The 23,388-nt window shown below is 42.3% G+C and overlaps 1 protein-coding gene across 1 annotated transcript in view; it reads left to right on the top strand.

Moving 5' to 3' along the window:
* Positions 1 to 5,149: 5,149 nt before the first annotated feature.
* The window catches only part of RPL9 (ribosomal protein L9), a 36,778-nt gene continuing 18,539 nt past the window's right edge, over positions 5,150 to 23,388 (top strand). The window contains exon 1 of the mRNA XM_086527489.1: positions 5,150 to 5,307. Within this exon, the coding sequence (XP_086383615.1) occupies positions 5,227 to 5,307 (81 nt within the window). The 5' untranslated portion in view covers positions 5,150 to 5,226. The remainder of the gene's footprint in view (positions 5,308 to 23,388) is intronic.

Below are 23,388 nucleotides of genomic sequence, written 5' to 3'. Positions count from 1 at the left end.
CTCTGCACCATCACCAGGGCTAGTAACATTTCTCACCCATACAGCCCAAAGACGTAGAAACTCTTGTTTGTACATGTAGTAGTCATCTAAGTCTTTTTGCTTGTGAGAAACGATATCTTGCCATAGCTTTTGAGTGTTTTGGGGGTCAAAGAAGTATTGCTTGAAATAACCAATGACTTCCTTATAGTTTCCCTTAACTTCCTGAGATAGAGAGTCAAACCAAGTGCTAGCATCGTTCCTAAGGACCACTTCAAATATTTCTAAGCATTCATCATCTCCTATCACTCTCTTTATGCGGCAAGCCATTTTGAAATTTGCTAGAAATAATTCGGTATCCTCGCAAGGCTCTCCAAAGAAGAGAGGATATTTTGACATTTGGCGTTGGGCCTCCATTGAATCAATTTCAAAGTGACACTTTTTGTTTCTTTTTTAAAATGATTTACACAATAATGTTTTCTAAATTGCAATCTATTCTACAACAAAATAAAAACATGCACATCAAATGATCTATAATAGTCAACAAGAGACGGGATGACACGGTTTGGTGACGCAAGAATTTCTCCTACTGTTTGAGCACCAAACACGAACACCATATGCTGCTGAAAATGGATCTTTCTACTAATTGCAACGTTTATTCTAATGTATGGAGTGAAATGAAAGGGAAAAACCTCTATTCCTGGGCTATTATCCATGGTTTATGCATGACCTAGTGCTTAAAACAAAACAAAAATATAAACGTCCAAACTAAGGTCATATCTATTGAGATGCAAAATAAAAGGATTTACCGAAGCATTTATCTCGGCCAACCTATGAGGACCTAAAATTTTATGAATTACATATTGAAATTGCAACTTTGTACTAACAGTTATGCGTACCTTTTGCCTTGCAATGGGAATGAAAGGATCATACAAATTCTCGTGATTCATGCAAACTACTTGACTATGCTAAAGGTTGAACCTACACAAAAACATACACAACCCGTCCTCTGTGGGGGCACCAAAATTGAGGCGGTTCGGAACGCACAACAAGAGAGGCGACCTCTAAACACCCCTCAAGGCTCTTCTGCTGCTCAATTGGGACTGGGGCTACCACAAACAAGCAAAAAAACAACAAACCTCCACAGCCAACAACAAGTGAAGGGACACCACCTAGTTATAGAGCGAACTAGTAGGCAACAGAGGATAATCCTTGAGCAATACAAACGAGAAGGAAGGGTACACTATCACTAATATAAATGCTACAAATACACACACCAAACATACACACACACACCCACATAGAGAGAGAGAGAGAGAGAGAGAGAGAGAGAGAGAGAGAGAGAGAGAGAGAGAGAGAGATAGTTTTGTGCAAGAATTTAGCTTCAATTTAATAATTGACGCATGTGTATAAACAGCTTGGAGAAGAGTCCAGAGACACAATTAAGTTTGATGATGTTGCGATCTATACATTATCTTAGGGTTATGGGAACCCTCTCTACATACAACCCTCTTATAATGTTTTCCCAAGCAACAAAACAAACACAAGAGCTCTTAAGTGACAAGCAAATACTACAAAAGAATCTCAAAATGAGAACGCGTCACCTTAAACCAAACGAGATAAGGTTGCCAAGTGTGAATTGGAGAGACTCATTAGAGTTTTGAACCGCGACTGCACCCAAATTATTGATTCAATTGATGTGCAAGAGTAGATACAACTTTGATTGGAAGTTATGAATCACTCACTCCCTTGCAATGCTACAACTAGCTCAAGAAACTATCACAAGTAATGGTGTATAGAGAGCTCACTCTCCCCCCCTACAACTAAGATGGAGAATGATATGCTCAAAGTAGTGAGCAATAGATCATACCATTTACAAAGGGAAAAGGGCTCTATTTATAGGTGAGGAGAGCCCTTATTAGGATTATCTCTTGGTCAACATTTACATAGAAAACTATGTTTATGAATTTTTATATATATTTTTAAGAGAGTGGGGCTCTCTTATCTCTTGAGTCACATGGATGTGGGCTCAAGAGGAGAGAATTATTGAGGTGAAATAGAGAAGATTCTAGAGAGATGAGTGATTTTTGTGTGAAGTTGCCTACTCCAAGGTAGAGTAGAGTGGGTGCAATTTACAAGAAAGGGTTATCGGTTATGTCATAATCACTAAAAAAAACTAGTAATATAATTACAATGTGTAGAATCACTTGAAGGGTTGAGGGATGAACCGTTGAAATATCTTGGATTCACCCGTGTGTACATTGTCGAAAGTGATGGTCGGTCTTCTTCATCTTCTTTCTTCACGCCACCACCATAGTTGAACACCTCCAAGAATATGAGGGTTTTTTGTTGATAAAACCCCCATTTTGTACAGTTATAAGCATGATTAGGTTGTTGAATTTTTATGCATTTTTGAAAAGATGAAATAAAATTGTAATATGGGAGTAATAGAGAGGGATATGGAGATAATGTATGTAGGTAGAGCTTCAAGAAAGAAATATGGATGTGAGAGGAGAGGATAATAGTGAGAAGGGTGAGAGAAACCATGAAAGTTGCACATTTAAGTGAGGAATTGAGAGGAATGAGTGTGTGTGTGTAGAAGTGTGAAAAGAAGTGAGAGAAGATTAGGGGTGACTTGTGAGAAAAACTGGGCAGACTGGGGTCCACCATAAAATTCTTATCTCACTAATGGTAGCTTTAAAAATTATACAAAAATTGAGGTGACCATTCAACTCGTGGGCTACGTTTTGTCTATTGCTCACTTTTTCAAATTACGAGTGGAGATAGGCGCCAAAAATATCACCAAAAAGCGTGTTTTTAGTGCCTGCAAGAGTCTTCTAGTGGCCCCTTCCTTTGTTGAATTTTCACAATGCATCCAAAGAGTGAGCCCCTCCATGAGTCATATCATGATACAAAGCATCCAAAGTTATCTTTACACATGCATGGAGGAGGATCATTGGTGAATAAAGAAATATATACATGGTGGGACTAGTGTATGGACTATTCATGGATTTTTGCTCAATGAGAACATGGTGTTAGAATAATGAGAACATCATAAGAAAAATATGAAAGAATTATGGATATGGAAAAATATCGGAATCATATGATATGGTGCCTCTTTTGTATTATTTTGGGTGAAAGAGAAAAAAGTATGTAAGTAAATGAAAATTATATAATAAACGTGATTAAGGGAGTAGAAACCGATTTTTTGTTTTCACAAGGGTGAGGGTGAAAATGTGGGGGTGATTTGTATAAAATAAAAATATGATATTAGAGGATGTACACATTGGCAAAAAATATACACTTATGGTGCAAGAGGATGAAAGAAGGCATACATAGGTTTAATAAAACACACACTTAGGTATAAATATTTAAATAAAATATGAGAATAACTATAATAAAGAATCCCTATATTTAGACCCTTTATACAATGAAATATTTATACACCAAAAAAATCATAATATATTTTTATTTTTTATTTTATTTATTTATTTTGGCTAAACTAGCTCAGTGACTAGCTAATTGAGGGTTTTTAAGGAGATATGGGAAAAGTCCCCTAACTCACACACGCCTATGTACAGTGAAAGAGTGAGGATAGCCACAATGTTTGAGTGACTTTGATAGGGTGAGGTAGCTCACTATGGCAATTTTGGATAGTCAAAAAACGGCTATCACTATCAATGAGTTTTATCAACATGCAACTGGAAATAAAAAATGGTAGGATAAACAAGAGCAAGAGACAAAAAGACAATAGCTCTTCAATTCAAGTGTTCAAATACATCCACAGAGGTAGCAATTGACCATCTGGATGGACTCACAAAGTAATATTATCCCAAATAAAACCCATCCTCTTCTCCAACTCTTCACCTTAGACAACAACCCAATATATTAAAAGACTATTGCAAGACTTTTGTGCCAATGGATTTGAGAGAGTCAGACTCTGGCGATTAGTGAAGAACTATTTGGGCAAATACAACATTATATTTTTGGCTAGTCAAAGAATAAAACAATGTACACAATTGTACACTCCTTGGCAAAATGGCGATGGAGAGAGGAAAAATAGATCACTTATGGTAATGGCAAGAAGCATGGTCAAAAGCCAAAATTTGCCACATGCGTGTTGGCTTGAGGGTGATGTTTATGATGCATATGTACGAAACATGGGCCAATGAACTTTGTATATCCTCTTCACCCTAGCTTCACTCCATTGATATACGAGTCAAGTGCAACAAGTAACTTAGACACTACAAAGAGTAACAAGTGGCCCTGATCTAGGTGATTGTTGACGAGTTTTTGACACCATCCCAAATTCAAATTTGTAAACAACATGAAGGCACTAATTTGTATGTTTAATGGGTGTTGTTAACTTCGTGAGGTGGGAGCTCCATTTCTAGTTTCCAGTATTCTAATAGTGTATCTATGCCTCCTCTAAGCCTTCTCTACTCGTGAGATGAATGTAATGATATTTATTTATGACATATTGATCACAAGTTTTTTGTATGGCTAACAAGTGGAAAGAAATATAGATGATAGAGGGAGAATCAAAGATCTGCAACAAGAGGCTCAGTTGAAAGAAGATGAGCAACACAAAAGTAATAGTGATGGTAGACATGCTAGTAGATTTGAGTGCGCCAGTGGACACAAGCACATAAGTCACATAAGAGATGAGGATGGAGATTGCATTAGGCATGATTAACACGATGATCGAGATCGGGGCCATGGTAGAAGCTATGAAAGACGAAGAGCCATGACGTACATAATCAATTTAGAAGGGATCATAGCTAGAGGGATGCGGTGATCGTAGGACTCAAGTTGGGTTTAAACGAGAGCAACAACAATGTGTATGCTTTTGATTGCCTCTGCCCTCCCAATTCACACACAACGACAATAGCACTGGGTACAACACTTGTAATAATATATTCTGCGTAAAAGCAACAACCTCTGGGCAACACCGTAGTGGCACTAGGCGATTGGCCAACGAAGAGAACAATGTTCAAGTCATGCAGTTTGTGTTTTGTGCCTATAAAACAGGCGTCAGTGTACAACTTCAGGGGGGGGACTCGCCCAATCTCATGGTGGGTCCAGAACATCGAGTTTTTGTGTTTTCCAATGGCTGTCAGCCACCTCCACTACACACTGCCTCTTTTAAGTAGTTTCCACGTTTCTATTGCATATAACATTTTCAAAGGTACAGAAGAGTGTCGACGCCAAAGCCTCGTTTGCCTTATCCACACTGGGGCTTCAGCAACAATGGCGGGCGTAACGTCTACGTCGCCTGCATGTCTTTCATCCGCTGTTTCTCTGCAGGGCACATCACTCCGTCAGAATTCCGTAAGTATTTATTGCTTATTTCTTGACGCGCGCGCGCGCAGAGAGAGAGAGAGAGAGAGAGAGAGAGAGAGAGAGAGGCCATCTTGCGTTGACGTCAAGGCATGTGACCTACCCTAGTAAGTCAGCCTGATTTCTGTTTTCTTAAAGTACAGGAGCTAAGGAGAGTGCCCTTGATTCTTTAGTGTTTTTTTTTTGAGCTCAATTCCTGCTAGTTCAAAATAACTAAGACCTTTTGTGAACTTACTGTGGTTATGGGGCAGAATGCAGCTCTAGCGCGTGAAGTGGGCTATATCTTAGTGTCATAAGCACTCTGTTTCAGGGCTACTCTCGTATTTGGTAGTGATTCAGTCATATAGGGTTATTTCTTTAATGGAGAACTTTTGAAACATAAATACAAACATAAGCGCTTGTACATAAGTCATGACAATTTTCACCCTTCAATCAGATTTCAATGGGTTGATTATCTGAGCAACTCTAAGAGAGATAAGTGTCTATTAAAGTTTGTTGCAAATAAAGGGATACATTCCAATTCTCAAGAAGATTGTGTATGAGAAAGGACAGATCATTAAATTTTGCCATCGCTGTTTATGATCTCAATCTACTGTGCCTGCTGCTCCATTGGTTGCTCTTAATAATTCAGTCAATGGTGTTTGGTTTATATTAGCCTTTTAAGTAGTGCGTCGAGCTTTCCAGTTTGGACTTGTGATGAAAGCTCTCTTTCATTGGTTGCATACTGCATGTATCAAAGAGTTTCTTGTATTTACATTTAGGAGGTGCACCTTGATAAGCATTGCATCATTTGGAATTCACCAAACCCCACTAGGGTCTCCAAAACTTAACATGGTCATTGTAGTAAGCTTGTTTTTTGATACAAAGCCTCGTCAAGTTGTTTTCTCCATTGAATAATAAAATTGAGATAATTGACATTGGCGTGAGGTTTCAAACCTTCTGGATCTAAAACAAAGATTAGCTTGACACGAATTCTTTAGATGTTACTCTTTCAACTTTTTCTAGCTTATCATGGCTGCTTGACTTGCATCTTGAGATAGTTCTGTCACCAAATGAGATCAAGCTTGCAGTTGCCCCAATTCAATAGTCCTCAAAATAGAAGGGCCCAAGTTATTATGCCTCAAGGTAAATCCCTTATATTTGAAGAGTATTTGCCAATACCTCCTCCTCCATCCACTTTGCATCAAGAGCATATTAGTCCTTGAACCTGACCAAATACTTGCGGACCAGGTTACCCTTCGCTTTCATTTCCTTGCGTGCTAGGACTTGCTCAGGTGTAAGAATCTCCTTGATTTCTTCTACTTCTGGTTGCTCCTCCGGCTCCTTTCTGTGGCACTTCATTTGTGAAGATCCTCAATAGACTCACATGAAAAGCATTGTGAATCTTCCTGGTATTTAAAAATTTCCGTTTGAAGGATACACTGCTGATCTTTTCTGAAATCCGGAAGGGTTAATACTATCACATACATAACTTTGGAAAAAGCCTCTTTTTACCCTTCTTCTTTTAAAGGAGTGCCGTCTCAAACCTAAGAAGCACCCAATCATCTTTCTTCACATGCAAGCCGCGTTGATGCTTGTTTGCCGCCTCCTTACACTGTTCTCGAGATTTCTGCTAAGCCTTCTTAATTTTGGCACAGATAGTCTCCAGATTCTATACAAAGTGATTTGCCTAAACTATCTTTTCCTTGATGCTTAATTTCGGCGGGACCTTCTCTCCACCCTCGACAATCTTAAATAGTACCATCCCCGAGGAAGTATGAACATGTTGTAAGAAAACTCAACCAATGGCAAATATTTCTCCCTTTGAGACCTACATTTAGAGATGTAGCACTTCAACAAGTCTAATACCACCAATTGGTAGTTTTTCTAATTGTCCATCCATGTGCGGATGAAACAACCAAGAGAGTTTGAGCAAAGTAAAGAATTGAAAATCAAACGAACACGTTTGAACTAGACAAAGAACGCCAAGATTTTCTCCACACATGTTGATTGTTTCTCTGAAGGCGTGCCAGGTGATTTACCTCCATCTCGTCCTGAGGACCATACTAATGATCAGATTCCTGGAAGCCCAACACCCAACCGGCCACCTTATCATGTTAGCCGAGCCCAGAATGAAGAAATCATGAACCAAGTTAAAGACCTTGAAAAGGGTCTCATCCAGCCGAGTACTTCATCCTACTGCTCTCCGGTTTTACTGGTACTAAAGAAAGACGGATCTTGGAGGATGTGCATCGACTATTGAGCTCTCAATAAAATCACTATCAAGAACAGATTTTTGATTCCAAGGATCGATGATATTCTTGACCGACTACAGGGATCCTCTTGTTTCAGCAGGATTGATTTGAAAAGCGGATATCATCAGATCAGAATCACTCCGGGAGATGTCTCCATACTTTCGAACAAGCTTTGGGTCATACAAATTTTTGGTGATGCCTTTTGGACTTACCAATGCTCCAACGACTTTCAACCGAATGATGGATAGGATTTTTTGAGAGCATCGATCTTTTGTGGGTACTTTCTTTGATGATATTATAGTTTTCTCCAAGGATGAAGCAAAACATCTGATGAGCGCGGGGCGGTGTGTGCAAGTGATAGAGCATGCGAGGAAGTGCAAGGTGTGTACCTTGCAGAGGGGCGAGTACAGACAGGAAGAAGGGCGCTAGCAGAACGAAGAGGGAGAGAGAGAGAGCGCTACTTGTTAGCTAGTGGGAATAAGTGAGTGAGTTAAAAAACTCACATTTCCTTTATTGATATGTATAGGACCAATTTAAAGTTAGTGGCCAAGTTCACAAAGGTTAGTAACCTTTAAAATATACATTGAAGGGGGCAATATGGGCCTTTAACCCAACAACCTCCCACTTAAAGGCATAAATGGCGCCTTTAAGCTACATGACTCCCACCATCTCTATGCATAGATGATGTTGTGCTTTGGGTAAGCACTTAGTGAGAGCATCTGCTGGATTTTGTGACGTATGGACCTTAAACAATGTAATAAAGCAATCCTCAAGCACTTCTCGTATGAAGTGATACCACACATCAATATGCTTTGTGCGTGCATGAAACATGGCATTCTTTGCCAGACATATGGCACTCTGGCCAGGGTTGTTCTCGTCCGTCGTATGGCTCGTCCCGTCCCGTCCCGTCCGATGTCGTCCCGTTCGTTCCGTTCGGCCAATTTTTTTATTTTTAAATTTTAAAGTCCATTTGACCGGCTTAAAAAACGTTGACTGCGCTTTTGACTGCAAGGAATTTACGTGACTTTTTGGCATAGGATCCCTCCTAGGATCCCCCCTCTCACCTCCCACATGCCTTGAGCATTGCTTTGGATTCCATTAGCTCCTCTCTCTCCCTCTCCCTCTCACATTGCTTTGGATTCCATTAGCTCCTCTCTCTCCCTCTCCCTCTCTCTCATTGCTTTGGTCCTTTACCTTGGATTCCATCAGGGCCTAGGCTCCTCTCTCTCTCTCTCTCTCTCTCTCTCTCTCTCTCTCTCTCTCTTATCTAACTCTCTCTTGTGCTCAAGCCTCAAGGGCAAGTGTGTACATGTGCTAACTAGCCTAACTTTATCTTGAGTCTTGACTCTTTTGAACTTTTGTATAACTTGTCAAATAGGTCAATGTTGATGATTGCAAGCTCTCAATTGATACTCTCAAAAGTGTCAACAAAGAGCGTGATATGACGGAGGAGCAAATTTTCCGCGAGCTCTACTTGGAGCTAGAGGAGATTGACCGACGGGTTTCTCGCACACGATCACGCAAGAGGGTAATTGTGCGTGGAGTCCCTTCGGCTACAAGAGGTAGAGGTGTAAGAGCTTCCCATGCTCGTGGCCGTGGCCGTGGGCGTGAGATGGAGGCTACTACTCCTACAACCTATGTGCGGCGAGGCTCGGGAAGCGACTCCATTGCGGCGGCCTCTGTTTTGGAGGATGTGCCTATTCGTAGATCCAACACTATGGACCCTAGAGAGCTGGAGTATGACGAGGAGGGAAATTTCCTTAGTGAGGGAGATTATGACACACCACAATCCGATTCATGTGAGGATGAAGATGACATCGATGAGCATAGCTCACAAGAGGAAGATGATGATGATGATGAGAGCGGAGAAAGCTCTTAGACTTTAGTGTCTCTTATATCTTTTTTGACCCTACTTCCACTTTTTGCACGATTGAGGCTTAAAAGGCTTACTTTTTTGTATCATCTCGATTATCAAATCTCAACTTAGCTTTTTGATTTATGACATATGTAATGCGAATCGCAGTTCATACCCATTGTGTCTCATTGTCTTGATTCTCAACTCTTGAGTGTTGGCACTTGGCACTTGCAAGTTGCATTCTTGTCCAATGTGATAATCAATTGTCTATTTGTCCTAAGTGTAAAATCTAGGGTTAAGAATTGCGTGTTTTTATTTCTGAACGTACGTAACCATGTCGTACGACATAAAATTTTCTAGTTCGATGAGTATCGTACATCTTCGTACGTGGACAAAACGTACGTGACCGTACGAGACCACCCTGACTCTGGCTATCACAACCAAGCACAGGTGCCTTGGCAGGCAAACCAAACTCACTGCATAGGCGTGCTAACCAAATAGTTTCTTTAGAAGCTTCAGTGGCTGAAATATATTCAGCCTCTATCGTAGACAATGCAACAATCTTTTGCAATCTAGAGCACCATGAAACAACACCTCCCGCAAGAGTAAACACATAGCCACTTGTGGATTTCCGTGTATCCACATCACCAGCCATGTCAGAGTCACAAAATCCCTTAAACTCCAATGGTCCTTTATCATAGCAGAGGCATTTGTTTTTAGTCCCTTTCAAGCACCTCATAATGGACTTCACTGCATCCCAATGCAACCTGCCTGGATTAGCCATAAATCGGCTCACAACTCCCACTGCATGGGCTATGTCAGGCCTAGTAGCAACCATAGCATACATAAGTGAACCACAAGCTGAAGCGTAAGGCACACTTTGCATTTCATTGGCTTCTTCCTTTGACTTAGGACAATCATCCTTGGAGATTTTGACATATGGCTGTAATGGCACACCAAGAGGCTTTGCTTCAGCCATGTTAAATCGTACTTTTCTTGCGACAAATACAATAGGCGCTTGTCTCTTTGCCTTGTAACACGCACTCCAAGTATATGTTCGGCTGCCCCAAGGTCTTTCATTGAAAATGCAGATTTCAGTTGCCCTTTAAGAGCATCAACAGTGATTCTTTTCTTTGCAGCTATCAACATATCATCAACATAGAGCACAAGAATGATAGGGCTACCATCCTCATCACGTTTGGTATACAAACAATGGTCTGCATGGCTTCTTTTGGTCTGCATGAAGCGATCAAACTTCTTGTACCACTGTCTACATGATTGTTTCAGCCCATACAAGCTTCTATTGAGCATACATACCATATGTTCCTTGCCAGGAATAACAAAACCCTCGGGTTGCTTCATGTAAAGCTCTTCTTCCACATCACCATGCAAGAAAGCGGTATGTACGTCCATTTTGTCCATTTCCAAATCAAGAGCAGCCACCATGGCAAACAATACAGGTAAAGTGGTCATCTTCACAACACGAGAGAACACTTCCTGAAAGTCTATGCCCTTGGTTTGAACATATCCCTTTGCAACTAGCCTTGCCTTATACTTGGGTTTTGCATCAACACTCATGATTTTATACACCCATTTGTTAGGAATAGCCTTCCTTCCTTTGGGCAATTCCACCAAATCCCAAGTATGATTAGCATGCAAAGCTTTAATCTCTTCCTGCATAGCAAGCTCCCACTTGTCGCTGTGCTCACATGTCTTTGCCTCTTTATACGTAAGAGGCTCTCCCTCATCTGTCAACATAATGTAATGCAAAGAGAGGTCATATCTGCTCACAGGCCGTCTTTGACGAGTAGACCGCCTCACCCAATGATCCACGTTATCCGGCAATGGGTTTACATCAGGTGGCATGATAAAATCATCAACAATGGGCTGCTGTACAACATTTTCAGCACCATTTTCAGCATTGTTTCGTGGCTGCAAATGCCCTTCTGAAGCCTCAATTTGCTGTCCAACATCATCTGGCTCAAACACCACTGGATCATCTACATTTTCAGCCATATGTGGTGCATCTTGAGGGTCAAAAATAGGCCTAATAGGTGGCCGGTCATGCTGAAATCTCACCCTTTTATGGTGATGCTTTGAGGCACAATTGTTTTGAAGCAGCCTTGCCTCATTAAAAACAACATCCCGGCTGCGTACAACCCTTTTGAGCTGAGGTAACTAAATCCTGTAACCCATTTCGCCTTCTTCACCATATCCCATGTAGAGGCCTTTAATGGACTTGGCATCTAGTTTACTCCTCAACTTAGGTCTAACATGCACAAAAGCCTCGCAACCAAAAATGCGTAAGTTATCATATGAAACAGGCTTGCCAGACCAAACCTCTCAGGGATGTCACCTTTCAAAGACATGTGAGGGGATCGATTGCATATATGCACTGCAGTTTTCAAAGCTTCTCCCCAAAATCCATGAGAGAGATTAGCTGTGGACCGCATGCATCTCACCCTCTCACAAAGTGTCCTATTGAATCTTTCAGCCACACCATTAGAAGAGGGGCTATATGGCACAGTAAGCTCTCTCTTAATGCCCAAATTTTCACAAAACTTGTTAAATTCAAGACTTGTGAACTCCCCCCCATTGTCCGTACGCAAGCATTTTAGCTTTCTACCTGTTTGGGTGGTCACAAATGCATGAAATCTCTTAAATGCAGCAAAGGCTTCATCCTTAGACTTAAGCAAATAAACCCAAATTTTCTTAGAATGATCATCAACAAAGGAGACAAAATAGCATGCACCTCCCATAGACTTAGTAGGCATGCTACATACATTAGAATGTACAAGATCAAGCACACAAGATTTACGAGAGACACCAGAGTAATAAGAACGCTTTACTTGCTTGCCATATTGACATTCATTACCAAACTAAAGCTTTGTGCCCTTAGCATCAAGCTTGTTCAAAGTACAAAGTTTAGAAAGGCCCTTTTGGCTCAGATGGCCAAGCCAATTGTGCCACAACTCCATGTGAGTTAATTTCAGCCAATGCAATAAACTTGCCCAACACGGCCTTTCCATGCATACAGTAAAGTGTCCCTTTCTTTGTGCCCTTTACAATCGGCCTTGAGCCTTTAGTCATTTTCCATGATCCTCTCTCAAACAAGATGCTGTAACCATGCATATCCATCTGACCAACAGAAAGCAAACTCTTCTTGATTCCCGGCACATATCTAACATCATGCAAGACAAGCTCATTTGTGCCATCTATTGAGAGATGCACAATGCCAATACCCTCAATGGAACATGCATGATTGTTTCCAAGGTATACATGGCCATGCTTGCCTGCATCAAAAGTAGAGAAACACTCCTTGATAGGAGTCACATGAAATGAAGCACCGGAATCAACAATCCAAGTCTGGAATAATGCATCATTGACAGTTAACAAAGCATCAATAAGATCACTCTTGGTGATCTGCATGTCCTGTGAATGAACATTAAGAGAGACATCAAAGTCATAAGCATCATCATCTGACAAAGTGGCACACAAGATGTAGATGTCCTCTACATCTGACAGCTCCTCAATCACAACACTAGAAGCCACATTGGCCTTCTCTTTGTCCTTTGAGCTATCCTGTGCATCTGTCTTGACTTCCTTCTCTTTCTTTTTGTCTCCGCCATTCTTTTTCCGTTCTAACTCGGCTTTATAGTACCTGCAATCGGGTTTCTCGTGACCTTTGGTGCCACACTGATAGCAAGTCACATCACCCTTGCCTTTGCTGGCATTTCCCCTTTCCTTACTCTTACTCTTACTCCTTTGTGCATAGGCATTCTTCTTTTCTGTCCTGCTTCTAACCATGTTGGCAGAGCTGCCTCCCTCTCCACTTGCTTTCCTCCTGATTTCCTCATTCAAGATAGAACCCCTAACACCATCAAAGGTCAAATTGGGGTTATTCGACAATGAAACCACCAATGTTTCCCATGACTCAGGTAAGGTCATAAGCAAGAAGATAGCTTTCAGCTTATCATCAAAAGGAGGCAAGCCTGAATCCTGTAACTGCGACAAAGTACCTGCGAACAACGACAAGTGCTCTGCAGCGCTCTTGGACTCATCTAGTTGCATGGCAACAAGTTTTCGCATCAAATGCACTCGGTTAACAGGCGTTGTATTCTCAAACATTCCCTTTAACTTTTCCCACACATCAAAAGCTGTTGTGAGACCTTTTACATCAATGACTGTCTCATCGGTCATGGCCATTTTAATGTATGTAACAGCCTTCCTATTCAGGCTGACCCATGCTTCATTCGTCATATTCTGTGGCTTTACCTGTTCAAGTGCCCCTTCACAATCCTTAAGAAATAGGATTCCCTGGATCCTATCTTTCCAAAGATCGAAACCTGTTCCATCGAACCTCCTTATCTCGAAGAGATTCTTCACATCCGAAGAAGATGAGGCTATAGTTGCTCGAATAAGAGGGCTAATACGCTGAATTTTTGGGCAAAATACACAAAAACCGGAGTATAGCCTCGTAGAGATGTGCACTACAGCTCCAAATGGTCACATGAGCTATTTGGGGCAAAATAGGTCGATTTGGGTACAAAAAACAATTTCTGAAATTTATGCGCAAGAAATTTCAGCGAGCGAATTTGTGCTCAAAAACAACAAATTTAGTTGTTTTTAGCCTCATAGAATATACATAAGGCTAATGCACAACCTTTAGAAGCATGTAAGAGCAAAAGCCCCAATTTGTAGCATCAAATTGCATGAAATTGAGCCACAAATGGTCATACATAGCCAAAATTTGTCAAACATGCGTAGATTGCATCAATTTGCACTTTCCCAATGTAGTCGCATCATAAAAACACTTGCAAACACCTGCGTAAATCTGAAATTTGCTAAAAACACCTGTTTTGAGACTTGTTTTTCGGCAATTTCAGTGTTTTCGGGTAGTGGGGACTTAGCAAAGATGTTCCCACACCTTAATACATCATTTGCAAAACCTGTATTTTGCTGTCATAACCTGTAATTTGCTGATTTTGACCTAATTTCAGTATGTTTTAGGTCAATTTGACTTGTCGGGAGCTCTCTAGTGTCCGGGGACGAGTCTTTTGGCGATGAAATTGCAAAATCTTGCGTGAAAGTTGACCTCCTTGGCTGAAAATCAGCGTTTTCAGGTTTGGGAGCAAACCCTAATTGGGCTCTGATACCAATTGATGAGTGCGCGGCGGTGTGTGCAAGTGATAGAGCACGTGAGGAAGTGCAGGTGTGTACCTTGTAGAGGGGTGAGTGCAGACAAGAAGAAGGGCGCTAGCAGAACGAAGAGGGAGAGAGAGAGAGAGCGCTACTCGTTAGCTCGGGGGAATAAGTGAGTGAGTTAAAAAAATTACATTCCCTTTATTAATATGTATAGGACCAATATAAAGTTAGTGGCCAAGCTCAATGTGAACTTGGCCAAAGGTTAGTAACCTTTAAAATATACATTAAAGGGGGCCATTTGGGCCTTTAACCCAACAACATCGACACCATTTGCTACAGGTCTTTCAGGCATTGCGTGATCACAGATTAGTTATCAATGCCAAAAAGAGCGAGTTTTTCTTGCCGGAGATGCACTTTCTGGGATAGATCGTCTTATCAATGCCAAAAAGAGCGAGTTTTTCTTGCCGGAGATGCACTTTCTGGGACAGATCATCTCAGCAGCAGGAGTACAGATGGACCCGACCAAGATTGAGACTATCTGCGATTGGCAAGACTTGAAGAATGTTCATGAAGTTAGAAGCTTCTTAGGCTTGTGTTCTTACTACGGGCGGTTCATTCGGAAATTTGCAGAGGTAGCTTTCCCTTTGCACGGATTGACTGAAAAAGGAGTCCCTTTCTCGTATCGACCGACAAAGGTGACTACTTTCTAGCACTTAAGGAAAAACTGACTACTGGACTAGTGTTGGCTTTGCCAAACTTGCAAAAGCCATTTGAAGTTTATTGTGATGCTTGTGGTTGTAGTCTGGGAGCGGTCGGTAGCACAGATTTATGAGAAAGAGCTATTGGAAACTATCCATGCTCTTACTTAGTGGCGACATTATCTACTCGGAGCCGATTTCACGGTCTTTATTGATCATTAGAGTTTAGGCTACTTCTTGTCACAGAAACAGCTTTCGGAAAAGCAGATGTGGTGGGCTAACATCTTGTCACAGTTTCACTTTGAGATTGTCCATTTAGGGACAAAAAAACTTAGTGGCAGATGCATTGTCTCGGAAGCCTCTCGTCTTGGCTATTTCTGCGATCCATTATAGAAGCTTCGAGGGTATGGCTGATCAGCACGCCACTGATCGAGATTTTTCCAATGTTTTCACTCGGATACAGAATGGGTAGATAGTTCCAGGAAATTCTATACGGGATGGCTACTTGATGAAGAAAACAATGTTGGTGTTACGCCGTCGAAGGAAAAGGTTTTGTGTCACGTGACACATCCAACCCTATGTGTCCGTGGACAAGCTACAACCATGACCAGTGTTCAGTTCAGTCAAGTCAGTCTAGAATAGCAAGTGATCTGGCACTTTTGTGAGTCTGTTTGCAGACCGTGCATGTCCACACTTAGATTAGATGCATATCCTGTGGTTGCACACAACATAATCATCAGATTATAGCCAGAACCCATTAGGAGCATTTTCCAATGCATTAAACCTATTTTCCAGTGCATTAAACCTATTTTTCCTGTTTTTGACATTTTTCACTTATTATTTTTAAGTGACTTTTGTTGGAAACTAGGTAGGGAAAATTTACCAAGTTTGTATATATAGAAACCTAGCACTAGCACTTTCTGGTAGACGAGGCAGCAAGAGCTTCTGTTCAACAGGCACCTTCTCAGCAAGACCCCCCCCCCAAAAAGCAGTTGACCTAGCGTTTTTTGCAAGGAGATCCAAATTCAGCCTTGGCGTTTTTGTATGCAATTCAGCCCTTGGCGCTTTTGCATTGCAGATCGGTAGATCCACAGCAAGGCACAACAGATCCACAGCAAGACACAACAGACTCCCTACCGTCAGCAGATTTCCACTGCAGAGACCAGATCAGCCCAACTTTTTTGCATCAGCTTGACACCCTCAGCGTTTTTGCAGATCTTCGCGACAGAATCAGCCCATAGACCAGCGTTTCCAGTTTTCAGCAGTTAGAACCCGTAGAAGAAGTCCCAACCCTCGCAGATCTCACCTTCCTGTAGCAGATCCTTGCCGCGCGGTCAGATCCCGCAAAGCTAGCAGATTCAGCCCGGAAAACGCAGATTTCAGCATCTGTGTTTTCAGCGCGTCGTCGTCGTACCGTTGTCATCGACATCTTCACCGACAAAGAGTCAGAATTCAGTAGATAAAGATTTGCAGATTTCAGCCATTATTGTTTTCAGAAATCAGCCCGTCTCGTCGTCGTCCTCATTGTCGTCGACATCGTCGGCAAGTCCAAGCATTGTAGAGATTTGTGCAATTAATAGTAGACCGCTCTCGCCATAGAGAGTGGGGCCTTCGGAGGAGGGTTTTGACAACATTCTGGTGTCGTATTCTTCTCTCTTTATCTCTCAGTCTCATGCACCTTCATTCGCAGTGTTCATCACCTTGTTTGTGTCCATTGCACTCTCTCACTAAAGGAACAGAAGGTTCTCCCTTCCGTAAGCAAAAGAAACCTTGTGCACAGTTCGGAGCACTCATCTTGAGCAAAGTTCAACATTCACTTCCGTTGCACCTTACATTGGTATCAGAGCTTTGGCAATGTTCTGTATCACTCAAGGAAAGAACCACAAGATTTTTTTGTGCTTGTTGCGGTCGCACGTAACCCAAGTCCTCTTTGTCACAAAACGGGAGCGTACACGAGCACTTGAAAGAAAATCTGAAAATTAAAATACTTTGCAAATGTGAGAGAAGGGAGAAGATCGACACAGTATTGGGGACGAGAAGATGGGTTGGTCCCCCCCGTTAAGAGTATTCTTTTATTTAGGGAGAATTCGTATACAAGCACGAGAACCTGTGGAAACCCCTCCGTTCTATAATCTTAGACCCGAAGGTCGTGCTTTCCCGTAAAGGGCTTGGGCACAAGGCCGTTCCTTCCCGTAAGGGACTTAGGCGCGAAGCCGTACTTTCCCGTAAGGGACTTAGGCGTGAAGCCGTACTTCCTGCGAAGGGCCTTCCCGTAAGACGGGAGATTCCTGCAAAACAAACCACACAAACACGCGACAACAATTCGTATGGCGAATCCACAATAGATACCTGTCGCTCTTGCGCGGGAAAAAGCGACTTCCGTGCTTCGTAGTCTTGCGATCTCTTGCGGCAGAGTCTTCTCTTGCTGACGTTGGTACCCCCTTGTGAGTGAGGGCATGTGGTGCTTTTATAGCTCCCTGGCCACGGCACGAATAACTGCTCGCGTAGAGATCGCGGCTGTTTTTTTTTTTTTTTGCGCTGCTCTATCCGAAATACGGAGAGAGAATTCGCTGGCTGGTTTTGTTGCTTTATCTACTAAGTGGCTGCCCACTTATTAAGTGGGCGGCCCGCATATTTTAAAATTGGTCGAAACCTGCCCAAAAACTCAATAAAACCTTATAAGTTAAAACCAATGCATTTAACAACACTTCCCAGGCGTCCCTGGATGCAACCACATGCACGAATGCAATGCAAACATAGGTTCCTCGCGGGAAAGCGTCTGCCTTCCCGTGATTGTTGTTGCTTTTCGTAAAAAGCTTCATTGAACCCATCTTTATTCTTGTGCTTGCGTTCTTACGCGTATTTTCTTACTCAGTTCGGATTTCCTCCTTAGACCCTTAGTGTGTCCCCTTACTGATGAACCTGTCACCCATCTTGTGACTCATCAGGGACCACCATTACCTGGTCTTCTCCCACTGAACTAACAGGCCAACTCCTTCACGGTGCTTCTTGTCACCCATCATATGACACACCAAAGTTGTCTGTTCTTGATGGCTTTTCTTACAGATTTGTGATTCCTTAACTTATTAGTTAACTTGTTCACATTTCTTATTAAAGTCCTAATTCTAGAAAATAGAAATTAGAAACAAAATAGTCAAATTAGTTTCATCCCTCTCACTTATAAACAGTTGTCCTTAACTGTAGAGGTCCAACTGAACTGTCGGAGAGAAACCGGAAAGATTCCAAATCTTACTCAATGGTGAGTTGAGCTAGTCTATTCTCAAAAGAGAGCTTAAAAATTAATTTAAATAAAATTCAAGAATTCAATACTTACCTTACCGGTTCATGTCCTTCCTCTAGTACCTCGAGGATATCCTTCACCATTTATCAAACTTACGAGCCATGTAAGAACTCGTCATTCGCGTCTTTCCAACAGATTGGAAGTTTCCTTATCCGAGAATCTGTTAACTCAATTCCACCTTCTCAATCCCGAGAAGAATAATCCTCCTAGAAATTAATCTAGGCATTTGTCCTTGCGCATAATCCCGCGCTGTTAGTCCAGAGGGTATTAAACCTCTTGTGTCCTCTCACATAGGGAATGCCCAAATCATAAGAGTATTAATTTCGTTATCTTCCTTGACAAACAAGGTCTTCGATCACCTTAAAGAAGGTTCTTGTTTCAGACCGTCGCTCAACGTAGGCGAGCGGTTCCAATCCGAAGATTCCTTGTGCACGGTGGCACTTCCTTCCAATCTTTTCCTCCTGTAAGTTATTACCACTAGCAGTGTTCTCGTGACGCCTACTAGCGTCTCTTCCTTGCAGAGGCCATCCTTGCAAGCATCTAGGATTCCTCGCAAAATCTTAGGCAGATAAAATTCTAGCCATACCATTCTGTGAACATAAGTTTAAACTTGGCCCACTTAAGGGTGAACCCGCTTTGGATCTCAAGGATGTTCTCCCATATGTGGTTAAGGTAATTCTTACCATTTTAAAATGGTTGGCAAATTTTACTGTTACGAACATAATAGTTCGAATTTATTCCAGCAGCGTGTAAATGGTACTTGACGGGCTCATGGAGAAACATATACTGCAACCAAAAGTTGCTACTGTAATAATAAAAGCACATAGCGTACTCAATAATCAACGACCATCAGAAAACCTCCTCTCTGTAGAGAATCCTTCTACCGAACACATCTCAAATAGAGATTCTCGTGTCGGAATATCCTTGCGCATAAAAAGGCGCTCAAGAGAGTATAACAAACTCTCGTCCAGTTCCTTGGCATAGGTCTGCATCTTCGTGTGTTATCCATGTACCCAAAGGTGTACATAATTCTTAAGCTGTGTTAGGGTTTTGGTGAACCTGGGAAATTACCTTCCCTTCGTAAGATCCTTAGAGCGAAGACGCTCAACTTGACGATCCCTTGGCTTGATCTTAGAGCAAAACCCGCTCATTAAATAACTAGGATTTCAATCCTTGGATTCCTCGAGCACAGGCCGTAGTCGTCGCTTGTTCCTTCTCTCATAAAGAGAGTGTTCATTCATTTGTGCGAAAAGCACTACCATGTCCTCCCTGACCGGGTAGGGGGTGTGGGCTTAAAGAGTATTCAAGCTTAATGAAAGCTTTTCTTTGCTTGGAATCTCGGAATGGTTCCTTCCTTTCTGCCGTCCTACTCAGGGCATGGCATCCCTGCAACGCTTTTCCGACTCTGTTTCCAGAGTCCTGTTCCTGCAGAGTAACTCCACTTTCTTGGACACGAAGTCCTTTCCTTGGGAGTTTCAACTTCCGGATCACATCTTGAGAGTCTACCTCTCTTCAATCTGTCGATCTGCTTCCCGAACTTGGGTACGAAACCCTTGGGCTGATCTGGCTCTAGTTCCTCAGAGCACGTTTATCCTGCAGAGGCTCATGCCTTCCTCTGCCTTCTTGCAGAGAGAAAAAAAATTTCCAACTCTGCGAGCTTTTCCTGCAGGACTTAGGTTTCCGCCTGCTTACTTCTCTCTTGGCTTGTCATGGCTTCTTTCCGTATGTTCCCAGAGTCGTCCTCCTTTACAGAGAAAGAGAGGAGACCATGCTCTGATACCACTGTCACAAAATGGGAGCGTACACGAGCACTTGAAAATCTGAAAATTAAAATACTTTGCAAATGTGAGAGAAGGGAGAAGATCGACACAGTATTGGGGACCAGAAGATGGGCTGGTCCCCCCCCGTTAAGAGTATTCTTTTATTCAGGGAGAATTCGTATACAAGCACGAGAACGCGAGGAAACCCCTCCGTTTTGTAATCTTAGACCCGAAGGTCGTGCTTTCCTGTAAAGGGCTTGGGCACAAGGCCGTTCCTTCCTGTAAGGGACTTAGGCTCGAAGCCGTACTTTCCCGTAAGGGGCTTAGGCGTGAAGCCGTACTTCCCGTGAAGGGCCTTCCCGTAAGACGGGAGATTCCTGCAAAACAAACCACACAAACACGTGACAACAATTCGTATGGCGAATTTACAATAGATACCTGTCGCTCTTGCGCGGGAAAAAGCGGCTTCCGTGCTTCGTAGTCTCGTGATCTCTTACGGCAGAGTCTTCTCTTGCTGACGTTGGTACCCCCCGTGAGTGAGGGCATGTGGTGCTTTTATAGCTCCTTGGCCACGGCACGAATAACTGCTCGCGTAGAGATTGCGGCTGTTTTTTTTTTTTTTGCGCTGTTCTACCCAAAATACGGAGAGAGAATTCGCTGGCTGGTTTTGTTGCTTTATCTACTAAGTGGCTGCCCACTTATTAAGTGGGCGGCTGGCATATTTTAAAATTGGTCTGAACCTGCCCAAAAACTCAATAAAACCTTATAAGTTAAAACCAATGCATTTAACAACACTTCCCAGGCGTCCCTGGATGCAACCACATGCACGAATGTAATCCAAACATAGATTCCTCGCGGGAAAGCGTCTGCCTTCCCGCGATTGTTCTTACTTTTCGTAAAAAGCTTCATTGAACCCATCTTTATTCTTGTGCTTGCGTTCTTACGCGTATTTTCTTACTCAGTTCGGATTTCCTCCTTAGACCCTTAGTGTGTCCCCTTACCGATGAACCTGTCACCCATCTTGTGACTCATCAGGGACCACCATTACCTGGTCTTCTCCCACCGAACTAACAGGCCAACTCCTTCACGGTGCTTCTTGTCACCCATCATATGACACACCAGAGTTGTCTGTTTCGTGATGGCTTTTCTTACAGATATGTGATTCCTTAACTTATTAGTTAACTTGTGCAGATTTCTTATTAAAGTCCTAATTCTAGAAAATAGAAATTAGAAACAAAATAGTCAAATTAGTTTCACTCTTCGGCGTGCCGATTCCTGATCGTGTTTTTGAAGAGTGACAGGAAACCCAAGAAAGAAGGCTTGTTTAGCCTCCCCTTGTGCCTCTTTTCACTCGTTGAGAGTGGACCGTGCACTTAGCGGTCGGCCAATCGACGTGGGGTGGGAAAAAGAAACCTTGGTGTGAGCGCAAGGCCGCCAATGGGTGCGCCCGCGGAAAAGAGAAAAACTCGGGTGAAGAGAAGATCCTTTTCTAACACATATTGGAAGCGAAAGAAGAACCGCAAGAACCTCAAGAACCTCAAGACCCTCAAGAACCCCAAGAACCAAGACCCCTAAGAACCCAGGTTCCTCGTGAACTTAAGAACCCAAGACCACAAGAATCCACAAGAACCCAGGACTTCAGTGGATGGTCATCACTCGAAGTGGAATGGATACTTTACATGGAGGTGATGAGCATGGGAGTGGAGAAGAAGAATTTTCCCCACCAAGAGGCTTTTCTGACCCTCCCCCTTCCCCATCTACGCCAAGGATTGCACTAACTCCTATGGAGGCTTTTGACAAGAGAATGATGGACAGGAAGTTCCCAAGTTCAGGCACAGATGCAAGAGATTCGGGAAAAGGAGACTCTCTTAGTCTCTTCTTCTCCAAAGCATTACACACAGGATTTGCATGATGATTTGAATGATAATGATGCACATGATGATTTGGATGATAAGGATAAGCATGAAGAATTGTATGACAATGATAAGCATGATCAAGATGTGATTTCTCACAAGCATGATGATTTGCATAAAAATAATGTGATTGTTCACAAGGATGATGGGTTAGTTGATGCTTTTTCTAGTGAAGCTAACCTCATTGCAGATTCGATCTATCATGAAGAACCGATCTTGGCTCTGGAGTCGAGGTATACAAAACCCCCTCAGAAAGAACCGATCTTGGCTCTCGAGACGAGGTCCAAAGAACCCCCACAGGAAGTATTCTGTGTTCGAATGATTAGTCAGCATGCATTGTTCAATTGTTTCATTCGTGATCGTTTCCTGTATTTTAGTCAGTGTCTTTATGTGATCCCTTTTCATAGGCATGCCATATTGTACGTTGAACACGATGCACTCATGAATGAGCACGGATGTATGCGGATGATTAATGAAAAGATGAAATGTTTGAATTCAAGGAATTCACATTCCATGTCTCTTCCTTGGCATGACACAGTTTCAGAAAGAGCACAAGAAAGATTGAGCATCAAGCATAGGCATTTCCATTGTGTTTTGCCACAATTGATTGATTTAGATCAAAAACACAAGATTTGATCTCATTGTTTGTGTGTGTGTGGTGAACGTGTTGGCACTCTGTCTATTTGTTCATCTACATTGCATGCACAGTCTTTAGAGAAGACGAGATTTTTTCAAGTCACTTTACATGGAATGGGTATGTTCATGTTTTGGTGTTGGAAGTGGTTTCAGGAATTTTCAGCCTCGGAGTTTCTTGAAGAAGGTAGACGCATGACTATAGACAAAGTGGAAGCATTGAAGATGACTTTGTGCCGCTTTCGGTGCGGCCCAAAGAAGAAGGCATTGCAGACCTTTATGAAGTTCAAGTATCGCACGACCCACACATCAGAGTGGGCCGGCGAAGAGTCCTTTCGAGGATTCTGGATGTTGTTGGCGATCTCCCTTGACGCCATACAATTCGGTACCAGTACCTCACTTTGAAAAGGAGGGGATGTCACGTGACACATCCAACCCTATGTGTCCATGGACAAGCTACAACATGACCAGGGTTCAGTTAAGTCAAGTCAGTCTAGAATAGGAAGTGATCTGGCACTTTTGTGAGTCTGTTC

This window comes from Adiantum capillus-veneris, chromosome 13 (assembly GCF_014529385.1).
Source record: "Adiantum capillus-veneris isolate H3 chromosome 13, ASM1452938v2, whole genome shotgun sequence".
Classification (NCBI taxonomy): domain Eukaryota; kingdom Viridiplantae; phylum Streptophyta; class Polypodiopsida; order Polypodiales; family Pteridaceae; genus Adiantum; species Adiantum capillus-veneris.
The sequence above is the reverse complement of the archived record's forward strand: the minus strand, read 5'-3'. Positions and strand labels throughout refer to the sequence as shown.